The sequence below is a fragment of the Solanum tuberosum genome, unplaced genomic scaffold (assembly GCF_000226075.1).
Source record: "Solanum tuberosum cultivar DM 1-3 516 R44 unplaced genomic scaffold, SolTub_3.0 scf00353, whole genome shotgun sequence".
Taxonomy (NCBI): Eukaryota; Viridiplantae; Streptophyta; class Magnoliopsida; order Solanales; family Solanaceae; genus Solanum; species Solanum tuberosum.
The window spans coordinates 41844-59220 of NW_006239275.1; the positions used below are offsets into that span (position 1 = coordinate 41844).

At 36.2% G+C, this 17377-nt stretch overlaps 1 protein-coding gene across 1 annotated transcript; it reads right to left on the reverse strand.

Moving 5' to 3' along the window:
- Nucleotides 1–406: 406 nt before the first annotated feature.
- Nucleotides 407–15821, reverse strand: LOC102601333 (putative CCA tRNA nucleotidyltransferase 2). The gene is made up of 15 exons (XM_006361315.2): nucleotides 15471–15821; nucleotides 13285–13415; nucleotides 11170–11287; nucleotides 10440–10492; nucleotides 9933–9982; nucleotides 9727–9825; nucleotides 7584–7693; nucleotides 7303–7430; nucleotides 2913–2979; nucleotides 2409–2492; nucleotides 2055–2117; nucleotides 1803–1947; nucleotides 1547–1714; nucleotides 968–1065; nucleotides 407–888 (listed from the first exon to the last, which is right to left on the reverse strand). The coding sequence occupies exons 1-15, from the start codon at nucleotides 15819–15821 to the stop codon at nucleotides 784–786; spliced, it is 1770 nt and encodes a 589-aa protein (XP_006361377.1). The 3' UTR covers nucleotides 407–783.
- Between the last annotated feature and the right edge of the window lie 1556 nt (nucleotides 15822–17377).

Consider the following 17377-nt stretch of genomic DNA (forward strand, 5'->3'; position numbering starts at 1 on the left):
GATAAAAATGAAGAGCCCTAAGTAAAAAAAAAAATCATGGATAAAATTTTGGTGTCTTGTTTAGTCGTCATTTATATCATACTGATGAAATAAGTTATCACATATTCATGATGGGATAAGTCATCTTAGGGTCTCCAATCCCAAAATAATTAATCCTGAAATAACTTGTTCTCAACCATACTACCCCGAAAATTATATTTCCAGGTAAAACGGCCATGGAGGCTAACTCAGCAAAGTTGGATGACTATGGAAGATAATAGGCAAAAGTGAATGACTTTTTAAAGACAGCATTTCAACAGAACTTGCCTACGTTCCAAATTCTCTGATGAAAGCAAAGCAGTTTATAATTCTTGGACAACAGAGAAGAAAAAAAGGGAAAATCTTGATTCTAACCTGCTATCAACAATTGGTCATGCACACTACCCAAATATAAAATTGGGCACATGAATCTGAATTGAACTTTTCGGTTTTTTAATCAAATAAATAAGATAAAGAGTTATTAACAGTGGGCACAAAAATGCCCGTATATGAGGAGAATACCAACAAAAAAGTTTCTACAAATATTCTATACCTACCAAAACCTCATCAGTGCACCAAAAGGCAATAAGTTATTAGGGGCTGGGCTATTCCTCAATTGAACAAAATCCCTTACTGTTTACCTATTTCTTTCTATGCATACAACCCATTTAAGGTCAAGTCGAGCAACATCTCACATCCATCAGCTATGCAATACTTCTTTTACAGGGCCTCACATCACCGACTGTATATGATTGAAGTTCAAAACTACTCGGTTCTTGCACGTTTTGACTGTGCTTGCTTCATCCAATCAAGGCATTCTTCAGCAGAACCAGAAGGGTGTGCGAGCTTCCACTCCAACAATTTTTGTTGCTGCGGAGGAAAATTAAACTATGAGTAAATACTTATAACCAATTAAACGCTGGTTAAGAAAATAGTATTAGTGGCATACCCATTCTCTAACAACTGGCCCTCCACTTTTAATCTGCAAAATGTTCATAATTTCCTTTCCATTAACCAGTGGTTTCATTTCCCAAACCTTCTCCAGACCTGGAAATTAAGGTAAGCTCATAGGTTACAAAGATCTACAATTCAATCAAATATGTGGTTTCTACAAAATGCAACATGAAACATCAACACACGAAACATTTTGGTGGGAGTCGTACTCGTACTCCATGATAACCCTTAATTCATCAAAGAACCACACTAAATAAGTGTGCAAGTGAGAAAAGACATTGCTATGGGATATAACAAAGGAATTTGAATAAGGCTAAAGTTATTTTTATCTTTTGTGGCTGGCTTCGACCGAATCGATCCAAGCTCTGAAGCAACACTGAAGATAAGTGCTCAAGGGGAAAGAGAGCAGAAAGACAGGAGCATTTAGCAACAAAAATAATATATAAAAGGGTGGCAATTGTAATCTCAAGTCTTAAAATTCATGCTCAGTAGTTATGTGAGATGATTGATTTGTCTAGTTTCACAATCGCAAAGGGAACCCAAAGTTAGAAGCAAAGAGGACGAATGACAATACCTAGTGTTCTTACTGCATTCTCTACTGTCTTAAATAATCCGCTACTCTTGTCCAGTTCAAAGTTCTCATTTGAGAAACTTGTAGAGGACACAATGTCAACAGGATGTAGCTGCATAGATAGAAGAAGAGTGACGCGCCAAAATTCTTTAATTTCCCGAAGTAGCAAACCTGTTTGTGAACAAACATTTACTATATCAATTTGCAAGATGACACTAACAGGTAGAGCACTTGTCATGCAGAAGAAAGATATTGTTACCAGTCAATATTCTAAGTTTTGAAGCAATTGGAACCTCAATGGTATCTCTTTTCCAATCAACTTCAAGAACTTGGATATCTTCTTTAGAAACGAGTAGTGGAATTAAGGAGACAAACTTCTTAGTTACAGTATGCAAGCTTATGACCTGCAAATGGATCATAATTTGGTGAATATAACATTTCTTGATGTAGAGAGTCACAAGAAAAACTAGGTATGTTCAAGGTTCAATCAAATCCATGAAGAATCACTCACTGTTTCTGCATCACTGGCCTTCAACTTGAGAGAATTGCGAAAAATATAATTGACAACTGGAATCTGATCAGCGTCAGCCAAAGTTAGTATTTATTGACAAAAAGAATCGCAAATCCTAAACGTGTAGACATTATCAAGTTCACAGAAAGAGGTTACAACTACATTCAAAATTAGCATCTTTAGGCCATGATTTTTCTTCTGCTTAGAAACAAAATGTCCAATAACATCAATCATAAGCAAAACACACTCTAGATGGAATCATAAGAACTGTTCAAGTCACATAAAACAAGCAGACTGGAATCGATCAATGCAAACCAACTGCCTGCATGGAGTCTTTGATGGTCCAGAGTTTACCTTTTTGGCTTTGTTATCTCTATAAATGGTCTCTCTGAATGGCAAAAATAAAGCAGCATACAGGCAAAGTCTCCTTTGATCATCCTAGAACCAGAAATAGACATGACAAGGTTAGTTTTTAATTAGCCTAAGCCTATATTACAGAAGCCATGGGAGGGGGGGTACTTTGGATCAATCATCACATCAAAATCAATTTTATCACTAATCACAGGAAAAAAATGTGATATTGATACTCTCTCACACACAGAGAAAATCAAACTCTCAGAATATGTACAACCAAACATTCCTTTATAAGGTAAGAAGAGGAGATAACTGTTTAAACATGAGACGATAAGTTAAAGAACCACCCTAATACTAATGAACAGGACATAAATATATTGAGCACCTACTAGAATCTTGAATAGGATATACAACTCATAAGGATTTTCATACTTATCACTCGGTAGTAATTTCATAAACAGATAACAAGTTCAGACAGAAGCACGATCATGAAGCAACACTCACAGAAAATGAGGAGCGTCCAATAAGGCTTAAAAGCTCCCAAGCTGAACCCAAGCAAGCAACACACAGCCTGTAAAAGTCACAAGTGATTAACATGTAAGAGGTAACAACCATCAAGGAGCAAGAACTAGAAAATTATACATCAAAAACCAGTACATCCAGAATAGATAGAATTTTGATTTCCTTAGAATGGAATGAGCACTTCAACATAAAACGAACACTTATACAATTTTATCATGTTCCTTTAGCACTCTTTGTGGGTCCTAGGAACATTCAAAATCTTATTTCAACTTTGAAAATTGGTGGTTGAACACAGAAGGTTTTGTCTTCACTGGAAGACTTCACTACATATTAGCTTGCAAACACAAAGCCCTCAAAGGCAGGCTTAAGAAATGGAGTAAGAATGAACAAGGGAACCTGAAGATCCAAAGGTCGATGTTGCTCAGCCAAATGGAAGCTTGGACCTCTTTACTTGATAGTAGAGCACTGACAGAGGAAGAATCGATCAAAAGCCGGTTGTTCTCATGGATTATGAAGAACTACATATTCATGAGGAGATTGCATGGAGACAAAGGTCTGGGACCTTATGGATGAAAGAGGGACAGAAATACCAAGTTCTTCCATCACACTACCAATGTTCGTAAGAGAAACAACCATATTGATCACTTAGAAGTACAGGGGGAGAACATGGAAATAAGGGGATAGACAAGAGAGTATGAGCAAGATTGGATAGGTTCTTAATTTCAGAAGAATGGGATACAAACTTCGGGAACATAAGGCAGTCCATCATGCCATCATGCAAAGAGTGACTGGCGATCACTCACCACTGATGCTACAATGTGGTAACTGGAACATAACAATTCTTACTTCAAATTTGAAAATTGGTGGCTTCAAACAGAAGACTTCAGTGACATATAAAGAACTGGTGGAAAATCCTTCTATTGCACTGGGAAGTCTGATTACATTCTGGCCTTCAAATTGAAAGCTCTGAAGAAGAAGTAGAAGGAATGGAGTAAAACAATCAAAGGTAAATTATGACTACAGAAGCAATGTGTATTAAATCAGTTTACAAGCTGGATGAAATCCCAGATCAGAAGTTTTTAACAGAAGATGAAATAACCAAAAGACTTGCTTTATCAATGGAATTTGAAGATATTGCAAGACATGAGGAGATTGCTTGGAGACAGATCTAGGACACTATGGCTGCAACAAGGTGATAGGAATACTATTTTTTTTCACATAACAGCCAATGCACAAAAGAGAGTCAATACACTGATAAGGGAGACACCCTTTCCCCTTTCCTCTTCATGCTAGCAATGGAAGACATGAGCAACATGATACCGACAGCTAAAATAAATGGGTGGGTCAGAGGGTTCCAGGCAAATCCCAGCACCATGAATAGCTTAGAAATTACATATCCTCAATATGCAAATGATACCTTGATTTTTTGTGAGGCCTCTAAAGAGCAAGTCCAATACTTAAAGAGTTGTATTCATCCTCTTTTAATACTTATAGGCTTACACATAAACTGGAACAAGAGCTACATATATCCCACTAATGAGGTAGAAGATATCCAAATACTTGTATTTGAATTCTATTCCTTTATTCATCCTCTACCTACTAATTACCTGGGTATGCCTTTGGGGGCAAAGATCAAATCAAGAGGAGTATGCAATGAGGTACTAGAAAAGTGTGGAAAGAGGTTGACCAACTGGAAGAGTCAATACATCTCCCAAAGAGGAAGATTGACCTGGATCAACAATGTGCTTGATGCACTACCTAGTACCTACATATATGATGTCTATCTTCCCTGCTCTTGATAATGTAATACAGAAGATAGATACTTTAAGGAGAAATTTAAGGCAATGATGATAAGAAGAAATTTCACTTAGCCAAATGGAAATTCTGACAAAAAGCATTAGAAGGGGGTTGGGAGTTGGTAACACAACGATTCACACTAAGCCTACTGATGAAATGGTTATGGAGCTACAGTGCAGAAGATAACCCTCTCTGGAAAAAAGTTACTAGAGCTAGGTATGAGCCTATGGGGAAGAGGACCACTCCTTATGGTCGCAGTATTCGCAGATCCATCAAAAACTATAGCCAATCTTCCAATCAAGGGTAGGCTTTGAAATGGAGGGATGAAAATATCCTTTTGGAATGACAACGGATGGAGTAGGACACATTAAAGCATGTATTTCCAGAAATCTACACTTTATGTCAACAACATGCAACTGTAGCTGAAGTATGGACAGGACAAGGATGGAATCTCAATCTATGAAGATATCTGAATGACTAGGATATGGGCAGGATTTTTGATTTCTACAACGCTCCAGCCAGTTCGATGGTTTAACAGAAGAAGAACACAGTCTGGTTTGGCAGTGTGACAGTAAAGGAAATTCACAGTTAATTCTGCTTACAGAGATCTTAATTCCTCCAACAATCAGGTGGGTTGTTGGCCATGGAAGATGGTTTGGAAAGTGAAAGTACCTTAAAAGGTAGTTTTTTTCAGCAAAAGAAAAAGTTCTGACTCATGAAAAGAATATAACAATTTTCTCTCTCCTCTCTTCCTCTCTCCCTCGCCTCTCTCCTCTCTCTCTCTCTCTCTCTCGGTTGCCTCCATCCTCTCTCTTCCCCTTAGCAACCCTTTTTGGTTAATACATTATGTTACAATATAATGCCCATTTAGCCCATTTAACAATTTTCACGAATTTGAAGAATCAGAATTCAGAGCAAAGCTTTGAAATCAAAGTGTCTATGGAGATATTCCCAGGAATTACAGACTATTTGGGGAAGTGTTATCAAGAACAAATATGGGAGAAAGATAATTAGGTTACCAAGGAGGTCAATACCCCATATGGATTGAGTCAATACAGGTCCATCAGAGTTTTAGGGCCTTTCATTAAGAGCCATTCTATTATCAAAGTTCACAATGGCAACAAGACCATCTTTGGAAAGATAAGTGGATAGGCAATAGGAATTTGCAGTAGTCTTTTGCTCAATTGTATGCTCTTGCTCAACACCAAAACAGGACAGTGATAGAGATGTGGTCTCCTCAAGGCTAGAAGCTGTTGCTTAGATGAATGATGAATGATTGGGAGATTTCTAGACAAGTTGAACTCTACAAACACCTGGAATCCTTCAACGGTTGCAAGGAGTAAACTGTTTGTAGTTAACTGGTAATATAAAGGGCCTTTACATGGTGAATGCAGGATATAAGATCATGAATTGCCAAAGCCTCAAATCTCTAACTGGCCATGGAAACATATCTAGAGGGTCAAGATACCTTACAAGGTTGCTTGTTTCACATGGTTGTTAGCCAATGAGGCTGTGTTGACATATGAATGTGTGATAAAGAGAGGAATCTCTTTATGCTCTAGGTGTTTTTTATGTGAGAATGAAGTTGAGATTGTATGCCACTTATTCCTACGTTGCAGAGTCAAAGATCAGTTGTGGAAGATTTTTATCAATCTCAGAGGTATCCTGAACAATACCGAAGTAAGAGACATAAACAATTGGAGGATCATTCCTGCATGTATATGGTGGACCATCTGGGAAGAAGGAAATGCCAGATGTTTTGAGGATAGAAGGAACACAATATAGGAGATCAAACCCAACTGTTTACTGTTATTTTATTTTGGTGTACAAAGTTCCTACTTTAAAAATGCAAAGATAATCCTAGAAGAGTTTTTGTTTCCCGTTAGAATTGCATTTTCTTTAGTTTTTGTTTTTGTCCTTTTTACTTTTCTAGTAAATTGGGATTTTCAAGTACTGGTCACTAATACAAACTTTGTTACTCGCTCAAAAACAAAATATGATCATGTGTTTCCAACAAAACTAAAAATGAGAACACCCCAGAGATGACACTGCTAAAAGCAATTAGAAATAATCTAGCTCACCAACTAGTGGATTTAGAGCAGACAAACCATCACATAGGGGAACGTTCAGAACTTCTTCCTGTTAGGGTTTCCACATATCTAGCTCCAAGCAATCAAATCCATATTTCCATCACCAAAAGCAAACAAGATCATGTCTTACGTCTACTACCACCCTTCTCCCTAGAAAATAACGTCCAGTTTAGGCGATGCTCCTTCTATCCTACCTCTAGTACCGAGCAATCGGGTTAATCCTTCCATCCTACCTCTAGTACCGAGCAATCGGGTTTAATATTTCTCTCTCCAAGGGCAAACAAGTCATCCCTTTACTTCTACTACACCTTCTCACTAGACAATAACATACAGCATAAGGAACAGTGAATGAACTAGGCTTGTCGGATATTTGGTCCGTGAAGAACACAGCAATATACACATTTTCTTTGTAAGGAGAATCTCTACAAGCACACAGCTAATGATTTCTCGAAAATAAAGAAGATGTGGAAGAGAGTAAGCAATACCTATCACATCCATCAGGAATTGATGGCTCAAAATCAGAAGGAAGACTAAATACAGCTGAAAATAACTTCAAGTCAGCAATATAAGTCATTGCTTTGACTGGTTGATCGCCAGACATCATAAGATCAATCTATACAATAAAGGAAGTGAAATGAAGATTAGAAGCAGACAACAACCTTTTGCAATGGGCATTTACAGATTTCCTTCTACGAGACAAGACCATCTAGAGCTCCAAATTAATTTCAATCACGTAAAATTTCACTTAGAGATAAGATAAACATACTTCATGTCCTATGCGTTCTCTGCTAATTTTACCAGCAATAGCAACCCTCACATCCTCATCTGCAGCTGCCTTCTTTAGTTCTTCATCTAATATAAACCCAAACCTTGCACCTAAAATCACCAAATCATATGGAGAACATGAGTGTCATCTAGCTAACAGCACAACAAAGTTATGTCCCAACCAACTTTATTGGAACCTAAAGTGATTGAAGGAGATACAAAGAAGTTAACCATTACGTTTGACTTAAGTCTACTCAAAAGACATGTACACACATAAAATATGCAACCTCTTCCATTAGCTGGATTTGAACCAGTTCTGGGAGCAAAAGAATTGCTAACTTCGTGCTAAATCACGTTAAAGGTAATGCAAGAGTCCCCTGCAGTAGATCCAGCCCCTTTTTGGTTACATAGAGGAGTTTGTTCCTGCTTCATTTGTTCCACTAGCACCAAAGATAAAGAATTCAAGACAAAACGAAGATTGGTTGGTACAGGTACTTCTGAGGAAAAGGAATAAGAGATCCTTTGAGGGGTAGAAAATGATAGGCTCACAGAGCAGTCTCTTGCAGCCAATTCTAGACCAATAGTCGAAGCATATGGACAGGGAGCCACTTGCAGCCATGTTGATCAAAATGACTTGAGTTTAATGACTTGACCTTGGTACAGGTAGGGCTTGTTTCTGATTCTCATCAAATTTTGGTGTGCTCTTTGTAGAGAACAATATACTGGTGTAGTCTCTCTGCTGCATGTACAGCGCTTGTATAGCGGAACGTAAACCTATCCTTATCCAGCCAGCCATCAACACAATTTAGTTCTCTCTGAGAAATTCCTCATCTTATGTTTTACTTCTATAAGTAATTTTGAAGGGTTAGGATAGAACTCCTAAAAAAGAACTAATCCTTATTTAGATGCCCCACTTAGCTCAATCTCAAAAAATTTTAGAAATATTCAATTTGCTTATGACTTCGAAGAAATACCTCCAAATCAATCATACATGTTGATTTGGGTGATAATCACATATTGAATCTAACAGTATCAAAATCCCTAATACTGTATACACCAAGACCAAATCCTTGGAGAAGATCTCAATCTTGAATTTGACTAGGATGGCTATAGTCGTTCTAATATTCGCACCTCAGCTCTATGTAGAAAGAGCTCCATCTGTCCTGTTTAAAGTTTTACCTATAACTCAATGGATTATAAATTCATGCTTGAAACTTCACAGGCTGCAAATCATCCAATATAATAATGTTAACAGCAGTGTTGTCAAAGGCACATTTAAGCCCTAAAGCGAGGCTTAAAGTGTGTTGAGCACCTCACCGCGCTTAATGTGCACTTCAGTGTCGTCATCAAGGTCCTAAGACATACTCTTACTTGCCAATGAGCCTCTTCTGAAGAGGTGACACTAAACCATTGATATTTCACTTTATTGTAATTGTTTTCAATCTCTTTGTTCATATACTTTTTACTAGTGCTCCTTCACAGTGCAGTGGCCAAGGTTCTATGGAATATGTTCTGCGGCATTTTTGGCTTACACTGGGTCATGCCACAAAATGTGAAAGAAGCCTTCGCAAGTTGGAATACATGGAGTTGATAAGTCCATCAAGAAAGTCTGGCTAATGATCCCTGGAGTTATTGTTTAGTGTTTATGGACTGAAAGGAACAGTAGATGTTTTAATGGGATCTCAACTCCAAACCACTCTCTTAAAGTTAGATGTTTACTTATGCTGTTCAGTTGGGTTCATTTAACCCCTGTAAATTTACCACTAAACAATTTCTTGACTTTGTTAGCTCTCTAGTGCTAGTTTGAAGATTGTAAAGGAGCTAACAACTTTTATGCTCACTGTGAGCCCTTTTGTCTATTGTGTAATTCTGCATCTGTTTAATGCTTTTTAATGAAATACCTTCATAAAAAAAAAAAAAATTGTTACTCATGCTTATAATTATTAGTCTTGGAACTAAACATATATATTTGTATTGTATCTTCCTTTGCGTCTTTTTTCATTAAAGTCCATGCTATATTTGCGCTTAAAGCACCAATGGACCTTAGAGCTTTTATGCGTTTTTGGCTTTTCATAACACTGGTCAACTGTAACACTCGACATCCATGCCACATATAGGATAAACAAGGCTGTCTAATGCATTACCAAAACGAATAGCTCGAAGAACTCTTAGGGGATCATCCAAAAAGGTCTGTTTTGGAGGTAGAGGGGTGACAATTTTTCCAGACTTCAGATCTGCAATGCCTGAGAAACATGAAATCAATTAATTAGTCAGAGACACTTGTAGTTTAACCTATCTTTATTGGTATGCTTAACTGAATCTGGGCAAAAGAAACAGAGGTCATACTAACCTCTTTGTGTAAGATCTTCGACTGATCTGTTGTTAATGTTGTAAAACAAGCTGTAAACATAATCTTTAGTGAAGGATTAACTGATTAAACAAGGAAGATCATATTCTACCTTTTGGAGACAAAAAGCTAACTTAAAATAAAGTTAGATTAATACATTAATGCATCCAAATGCTAGATTCTACAAACTAAATGAAATTATATGAAAACACCCTCACCCCTCTCTGAGAGAAAAAAATAAAACAAACCAAAAAGATGCAGAGAAAATGAATAAATATATTAGAAAAAAAGGAAGAAGAAAAAGAAACTAAAAGCTCCACTAGAGTTTGTGCTCTTACACTGACATGATCAAGGTGCTTTTGTTTCCTCATTTACTCTTTTTTGTTGTTTGGGACTTTGGGCTGGGATCAAGGGGAAATAAATATCAACTAAACCAAGTTGCTGCCTACAGTGTGAAGGTGTGGCAAAAATAAAAATAAGGTGCCAGAAAGTAGAGGTATAACAAAGTACCTATTAATGGTCAAATCCCTGTGATCTGCATCCTGTTTTGCAGTGCCAAATTTCTAAGGAACAACAGATGAGAAAGAGTTTAATGAAGAAACTAGCATACATGGTACACTGAACACACACGCTTGAGTCTCGAAACTTTGACATTTTAGTTTTTGATACAACAGTTAGGATGACAACATTAAATTAATGGAAAGGAATTTAATCATAACAGATATCAATGGTAAATATATGAAGACTTCATACTATTGCAACAATGGCTGATTAAGTTCATGAATAAAGGTCCTACTTTTAAAAAAATGTTTAAAAGAAATTAGATCTTGGTAATTAAACTATTCCAACGTATTAAATAGGAGACTTTCATTGATCTTGAGCAAGCGGTGGACTGAAACTGGTAACATGATTCAGCATTCTCATTCAGTAAATAGCCACCCCAATTGTGCTCACTTAGTAACCTCATTTTCTGAGGACAAGGTCATTCTTAATTGAAAGGATGAAACTAAGCATTGCACTCTCTTAACTGAGGTCTTTGGTACCGAATGCATTAAAGGACAATCATGCAAAGGTTCTAGATTTACTTATTCCTTCCTTTTACTCCTTTTTGTTAATTTTTCATTGCTAGGTTTGGTGGAATCTACTTGGCCTTCATCCCTCGCATTTACACTAAAAAACACAACAAATTTAAACACCAAAGAGAAAATTTACATTTGATTACCAATTCACATTTACATACCATTGTGGGAATACGACTGTTCTCACTGTAGTCTTCTGCTCTTAAGTTGACGAAATCAATCCATACGTCAAAAAGGCGCATCCTTGCTGTTTCCAAGTGCTTTGACTGATCGGGATTGCTGTAAAAATTGAAGAACAGTATTTAGTTAGTGACAAATTACTCAACAACAAAAATAAGAAAGTGGTATATCACAATCAAAATAGATAGTCGTAAGATCTTAAAGTGCTCCTAATAGGATAGAACATAAAACATTTGGGAGTCATTTGGTGTGAGTATTAGGTATAATAATCCCGGGGAAAAAATGCAGGACTTTTATCCCGCGTTTGGTTGGAGGTATTAGGCAGTCCTAGGATTAATCCCACCATTTAAACCTTAGTGATGGGGTAAGTTATCCCATATACAGGGTGGAATAACTTGTCGCGAGATAATTAATCCGGAATAACTTGTTCCCAACCAAACGACCCCGTATAGCTAGAAATGGGTATGGTACAGTAGATATCGAATACCATATCGAAACTAATTTATACCACAATTTCAGAATTATGGTATTTGGTATTCAATAAGGTATTGGCTATTTATAATAAAAATATCGAAATACCAAATACCACACCAATAGTTACATCTAAATTCATCTATATCATAATGCTGGCAAATATATAAAATAGTATTTAATACAAAATTAATTATTTAGACATTGGAACTTTGACTACTCTATCTTGATTGAAATGTCTTTTTGGGGAGATTGATTAATGAAGGAAATTGTTTGAACTTTTATTTAAATATTTCTACAAGTGTAAGGTGTGTGTATGATCTAAACCAAACTTCAAATACCAAACCATATCAAATTAATTTGGTATGGTGGTAACGGTACAGCATTTTTAAAAACCGACAAAAAATTCAATATTGTATCATACCCACCCCTACTTATAGCAGAGCAAATTATAATTTACTTCTTTTTCCTTTTTTAGCACCAAAACTAAGAACTTGCATCTTTTTAATATGTAGGAAAACCAATATCCCCCTCCCCCCCACCCCAAGTCCCAAACACCACTCGAACGGCACAGACCTGCAAAAAGAGTTGTATTTTATGCCCAGCTACAAAAAAGAATTGTACTTCACGCCCAGATAATTTTTAGCTAGATCTTTATTAAGACTCTTAGACTATACACAAATGAGCACTACAAAAAAGCAACCTAACTGAACTAGAGTTAAACATATCTTCTCAAGTCATGGTTCAATTAATTGATACCTTATCAATAACCTCTCTACCCCACAAAGGTAGGGTTAGGTTTGCGTACATCCTACCTTCCCCAGACCCCACTAGCAGGATTACATTGGGGTATGTTGTTGTCATTGACAACTTGGCAATTGTTCTCAATAACACAATGCACGTCCTACACTACATTATTATTATTTTAATAACACTGGTTTTCGAGCTACCTAGCCTCCACTTCAACTATTCCATTGGGTACACCTGCTACCTCCCACCAGTACAAGTACAAGATAACTCTGGCCACCAAGATTTAGACAAATGGGAAGAAACCACCTAGTGTTTTATATTTTTGTTGGATCTGAAGAATACTTATTTCCAAACTAAGAAATCTACTAGAGCAAAGAGTAGAAATAATTGTGCCTAAATTAAATGAGGGACAACACAGCTTCACTTCCCACTTCAGAGAAACAAAAATTTAACTAATAGCTAGTTCATGGTTCTGCCATCTGTGCAAATAACTAGTCTTCCCAATTCATTCATAGATATAAAGTTTATTTCATTAGAAGTATTGCCTTGCAATGAGACAATATAGCCTGAATCCCCATTTTAGTGAGACAAAGAATTTACTAATATGCTTGTTCATCATTTGTCATTTGTGCCAATTACTTTCACCAGATTTACCCATCCTCCCTCGAAATCAAAGACAGACTAACTTTTACGTCTATTTGGTTGCTTAACATCTGTGATCTGCCAAAACCAAGACTGATAGTCCAATGTACCCGTGGGAGTTTTCCACCATAGATGTGGGTTTGAATAATTGATTCTCATTGTGCCCCCTTCCCTAATGTGATAGGAAAAAATTGGAAACAGACATCTCACGAGGAAAGAATACAGGAACATACCACTGGATAACGCCAACTCCTTGGATTTCCTCACCTGATGCTGATAAGTACTCGTTCACTTTCTCACAGAATTCTCGTCCATACATGTTGTCAAGAGCAATATCAATATCATAGCACTCTTTACCTAGAAGCTACAGTAATAGAACTCCAGATTAGCCCAAGGAAAAAAGGTCATCGAAAGACAAATCACTTATATTAAACAACAAAATCTAATTTCTTGACTATTAAATACTTTGGCCACATAAAAAGTCATCAAGATACATGTAGAAAGCAATTCTAGAAAACTTCCACAGGAAAGAAAGTTAGTAGTCAACTGAAGCACAAATCAAACTAGTTTAGGCCAATAGGTTCAGGTTACATAGTTTTGCATGTTGCTATTAACAATATAAAAGAGGAAAAAAATCTAGAAATGGTTGTACATCCCCAATGATGTGCATTATTTCTGTTTATTTGTAAGAGCTTAAATGATGTATCAAACTTCATGTTACTAGAAAAGGATACAAGGCTTATACAATGGACAGTGAATAAAAGATGATGTTGCTAGCTTTAGTATGTGAGGCACATGCATACGTATATCTATAGAATATTTCCCCAGTGTGGACTGTGGAGAAAAAATAAAAATATTCAGATTCTTGCATCCCATCAGAAAATGACAAGAATATATGTGTTTTTTTTTCTTTGGGTCAATTATTTGGAACAAAAATAATTAATGCTAAATCAAACGCTCTACTATAGGTAAGTTTACAGAAAAAACATGCATTAATCAAAATTTTGTTGTCTGCCCTTTCTATACTAGTCATTAACGTTTTATAGGACCTCTTATGAAGTAAGGAACACCATCAGTTCAGAAATCAAATTTGTGTGCACAAGAATTATTTCCATGGTGGTTAACCTGCTGTAACCTTCCTCCTTCATTCCAGCCTGCTATTCTTTGCTCACACAAGCAGTGTTCCATAGTTTAAGTTGAAACTAGAAAACCTAATTGATGAAAAACTTATTTGGTTGAGAGTATACGCTGTCACATCTGGATATACCCCCCATGATTAAAAGAAGACCAGAAAATATGATCGTGAAAATAAAGGTTCATCAAAAGACTGTTTACTTCTCTGGTTCTCCCTATATTAAGCTTTAAACTTGTGACTAAATCTGTTCTGAGTAATTCAAAAAGCAAATGAATGGGACCTGATTCTCTTTTCAATCTATCGATGCGTTGAAGACCTCGAGTCTCACTTATCTTGTACTCTCTCCCACTTCTCTGAACAACACTTTCATGCAGTTTGTTTACTAACCTCCACATTGTGAAAATCCTCTATCCCACTTTCAGTGACCTAAGATGATTGTGAGGTCGACTTGACATCTAAACCCATTTTATAGTGTCCTTTGACATAATATTTCAAATTTTAGAGCGTAGCACTCACTAAAGTTCCATGAAAATACTACTCCCTTCATGTTTCCGTACATAAGGATTAGTGTCTCGTGTACTACCCTAGCACCAACTTGATGCTAAGTTGTTGCATTTTCGATACATAATCTACTTACCTTCTCAAGAAAAAAATGCTACTCTATCCACAAGGGTATATTTGTCTGGACACATGTATACGTGCTACATTCATTACATATATCATACTCTCTCCTTTTCACTCTCCTTTTCAATTTGATTATCTGATTTTGACTTGATGCTGAGTTTAAGAAAATAAAGAAACTTTTGAGTCATGTGGTCTTTAATCAATATGTGAAATATACTAAAATGTCCTTTACTCTCATGATTTTAAACATGTCATATGAAAAGTCGAAATTAAAGAGTTGTCAAAAAAGAAAAAAAGACATTCTTTTTTTTAAAGTAAGACAATCAAATTGAAATGGAAGGAGTAATTATCAGTGACAGTACAGAAAAGATGGGTGCAAAAAAAGAAATAAGAAAATATGTTAAAACCTGAAATCCTGAATAGTTAAATATTTGTGAACTAAGGTTGTGAAAGGTGTATGTGGGACGTCGAGTATTCGTATAAGTTGAAAGAGACTCTCAATGATGGAATTAAGTTTTAGGTCCACAATACATAGTAGTAATTTGATTGTAAAATTTCATAACAGTTTAGGTTGGTACAGGTAAACGAAGTCTGCAGCAAAATCTCAATAAAATCGTAACAAAGAGAATCAAAAGGGATAATTATGAATAGAACCAAAACCTTATCGCGAACCCAACCACCAGCAACACGAAGCTGTGTTCCCATATTATAATGCTCGACAACTTGAAGAAGACGGTTGAATATCTGCTCCTCTTTTGGCGTTAAATCAATATGGTCCTTCACTTGAACTGACAACGGCTGAAGTGCTGAGCCCTCCCCCATTGTTGTAACTCCGGCGTAAAACCCTAACGCCGGCGGCAATTGTTGAACGGAGAAGATAGAAAATCTCTTGAATTTGAAGGCTGGAAGAAGGAGAGAAGAAGAAGTAGAAGGGTTTGGGAAAGTGAAGAGACGAGGGCGAGTTGTATTGAATGTTGAAAAGGCTGCTACGGCTATACTCAAAGCCTTCATTTCTTCTCTCTTTCTAACGGACAAGTGATGACCCGCTATCATAAGCATGGGAAACGGGTCGGGTCAGCCCAACTACATCTTTCATGCCACTAGTCATTGTGACACCCCTCTACATGTGACACAATCACTCAATTAACCATCAAATTGTCTATTTATTTTTTTTCGGAATGATCTGAGAGACTCTTATACTTAGATTCGTTTATCAGTTGGATCTTCCTACTCACCAGTTTGTCAAATGAATCCTTAAACTCGACGAAACACAATATTTTAAACATTTTTCTCACCTGATAAGTGAAAGTGTAATACACGCAGCTACACGTGGAACTCCACATCATTTTTTTAGTGACACATCATAATTTTTCAAAATATTTAATGACACGTCAGAAATTAATTATTAAAAAAGATAAATAATATTTTTAAAAAGGTACAATTCCTCCTTTCCCCAATTTCCCACTTCATCATCTACTCCATTTCCACTCCTCATCCACAAAAAAAATTACATTCTACTCCTACCTTTTCCATCGTTCTCAAACCCAAAAAAAAATTCAAACACAAAAATTCATTAGCCATTAGGTTTACTTGAAGATCTGTTCCATTTATTTTGAATCAATAAATTCAAATATCAAAGAAATTTCAAATTAAAAAAAAGTTTGTTTGTGAATAATCCAAGAAATATAATAGATCTTGAAAATTTTATATAAGAACATAAAAATGAAGAATGGATTAATCAGATGTATTATTTTTGGTAACTTTTGTTTATAAAAAAGTTCATGGTAATGGCAACAGTGATGGAGGGTGTTGATCGAAAAAGACGATGAAAAAAGAAAATAGAATGAGGTGGATACTAAAAAAGAAGAAAGAATGGTGGATGAGTACTTAACTGAAGAAGAAGCAAAGAGAAGGGGTGGGATGGGGACTGAAGATGAAGCCAGAAGAGTTAATTGAGGAGAAGGTGACAAAAAAGTCTTAAAATTAAAATTGGTGACAAAAAAAAAACTGACCAAGCTAAGTCAAACCCCTTCTTAATTAGTGATTAAGATAATTGGGGATTAAAATGTAATATTTAAACTTCTAAACTTTTAAAAATATTCAAATAAACCCATTCCCAATAGTCTTTCTTTTTCTTTTTTGCAACAGCTTGAAACCCATTCCCAATTGTCTTTCTTTTTCTTCCTTGCAACAGCTTGTAGCAGAGGGAGACGACATTGTTGCGAAAAAATTGTTGGCGACTTCCAATACCTTCGTCTTGGTTTTTTTCGTCATAGCCGTCATCTACCTCAAGGTAACACTCTTTTCTTTTCTTTCATTGTTAGGTTTTTTAGATTGTAAAGATTGAAAATCCATTGGGTTTTATTAGGCCTTCTTTGTTTTTAACATATGGAAGTTTGTGGGTTTAACTATTTTTCTTGGTAGGGTTTTATTGCGGAAAAAAAGGTGGGTCTTTTACACAAGATTTGTGTGCTTTCATTGATCCTTCTTCAGTTTTTGTTATCTATGTGGGGTTGTTCTTATCTTCTTTTATGTGGTGATTGATGGCTCTTTAATGTCTGCATTTT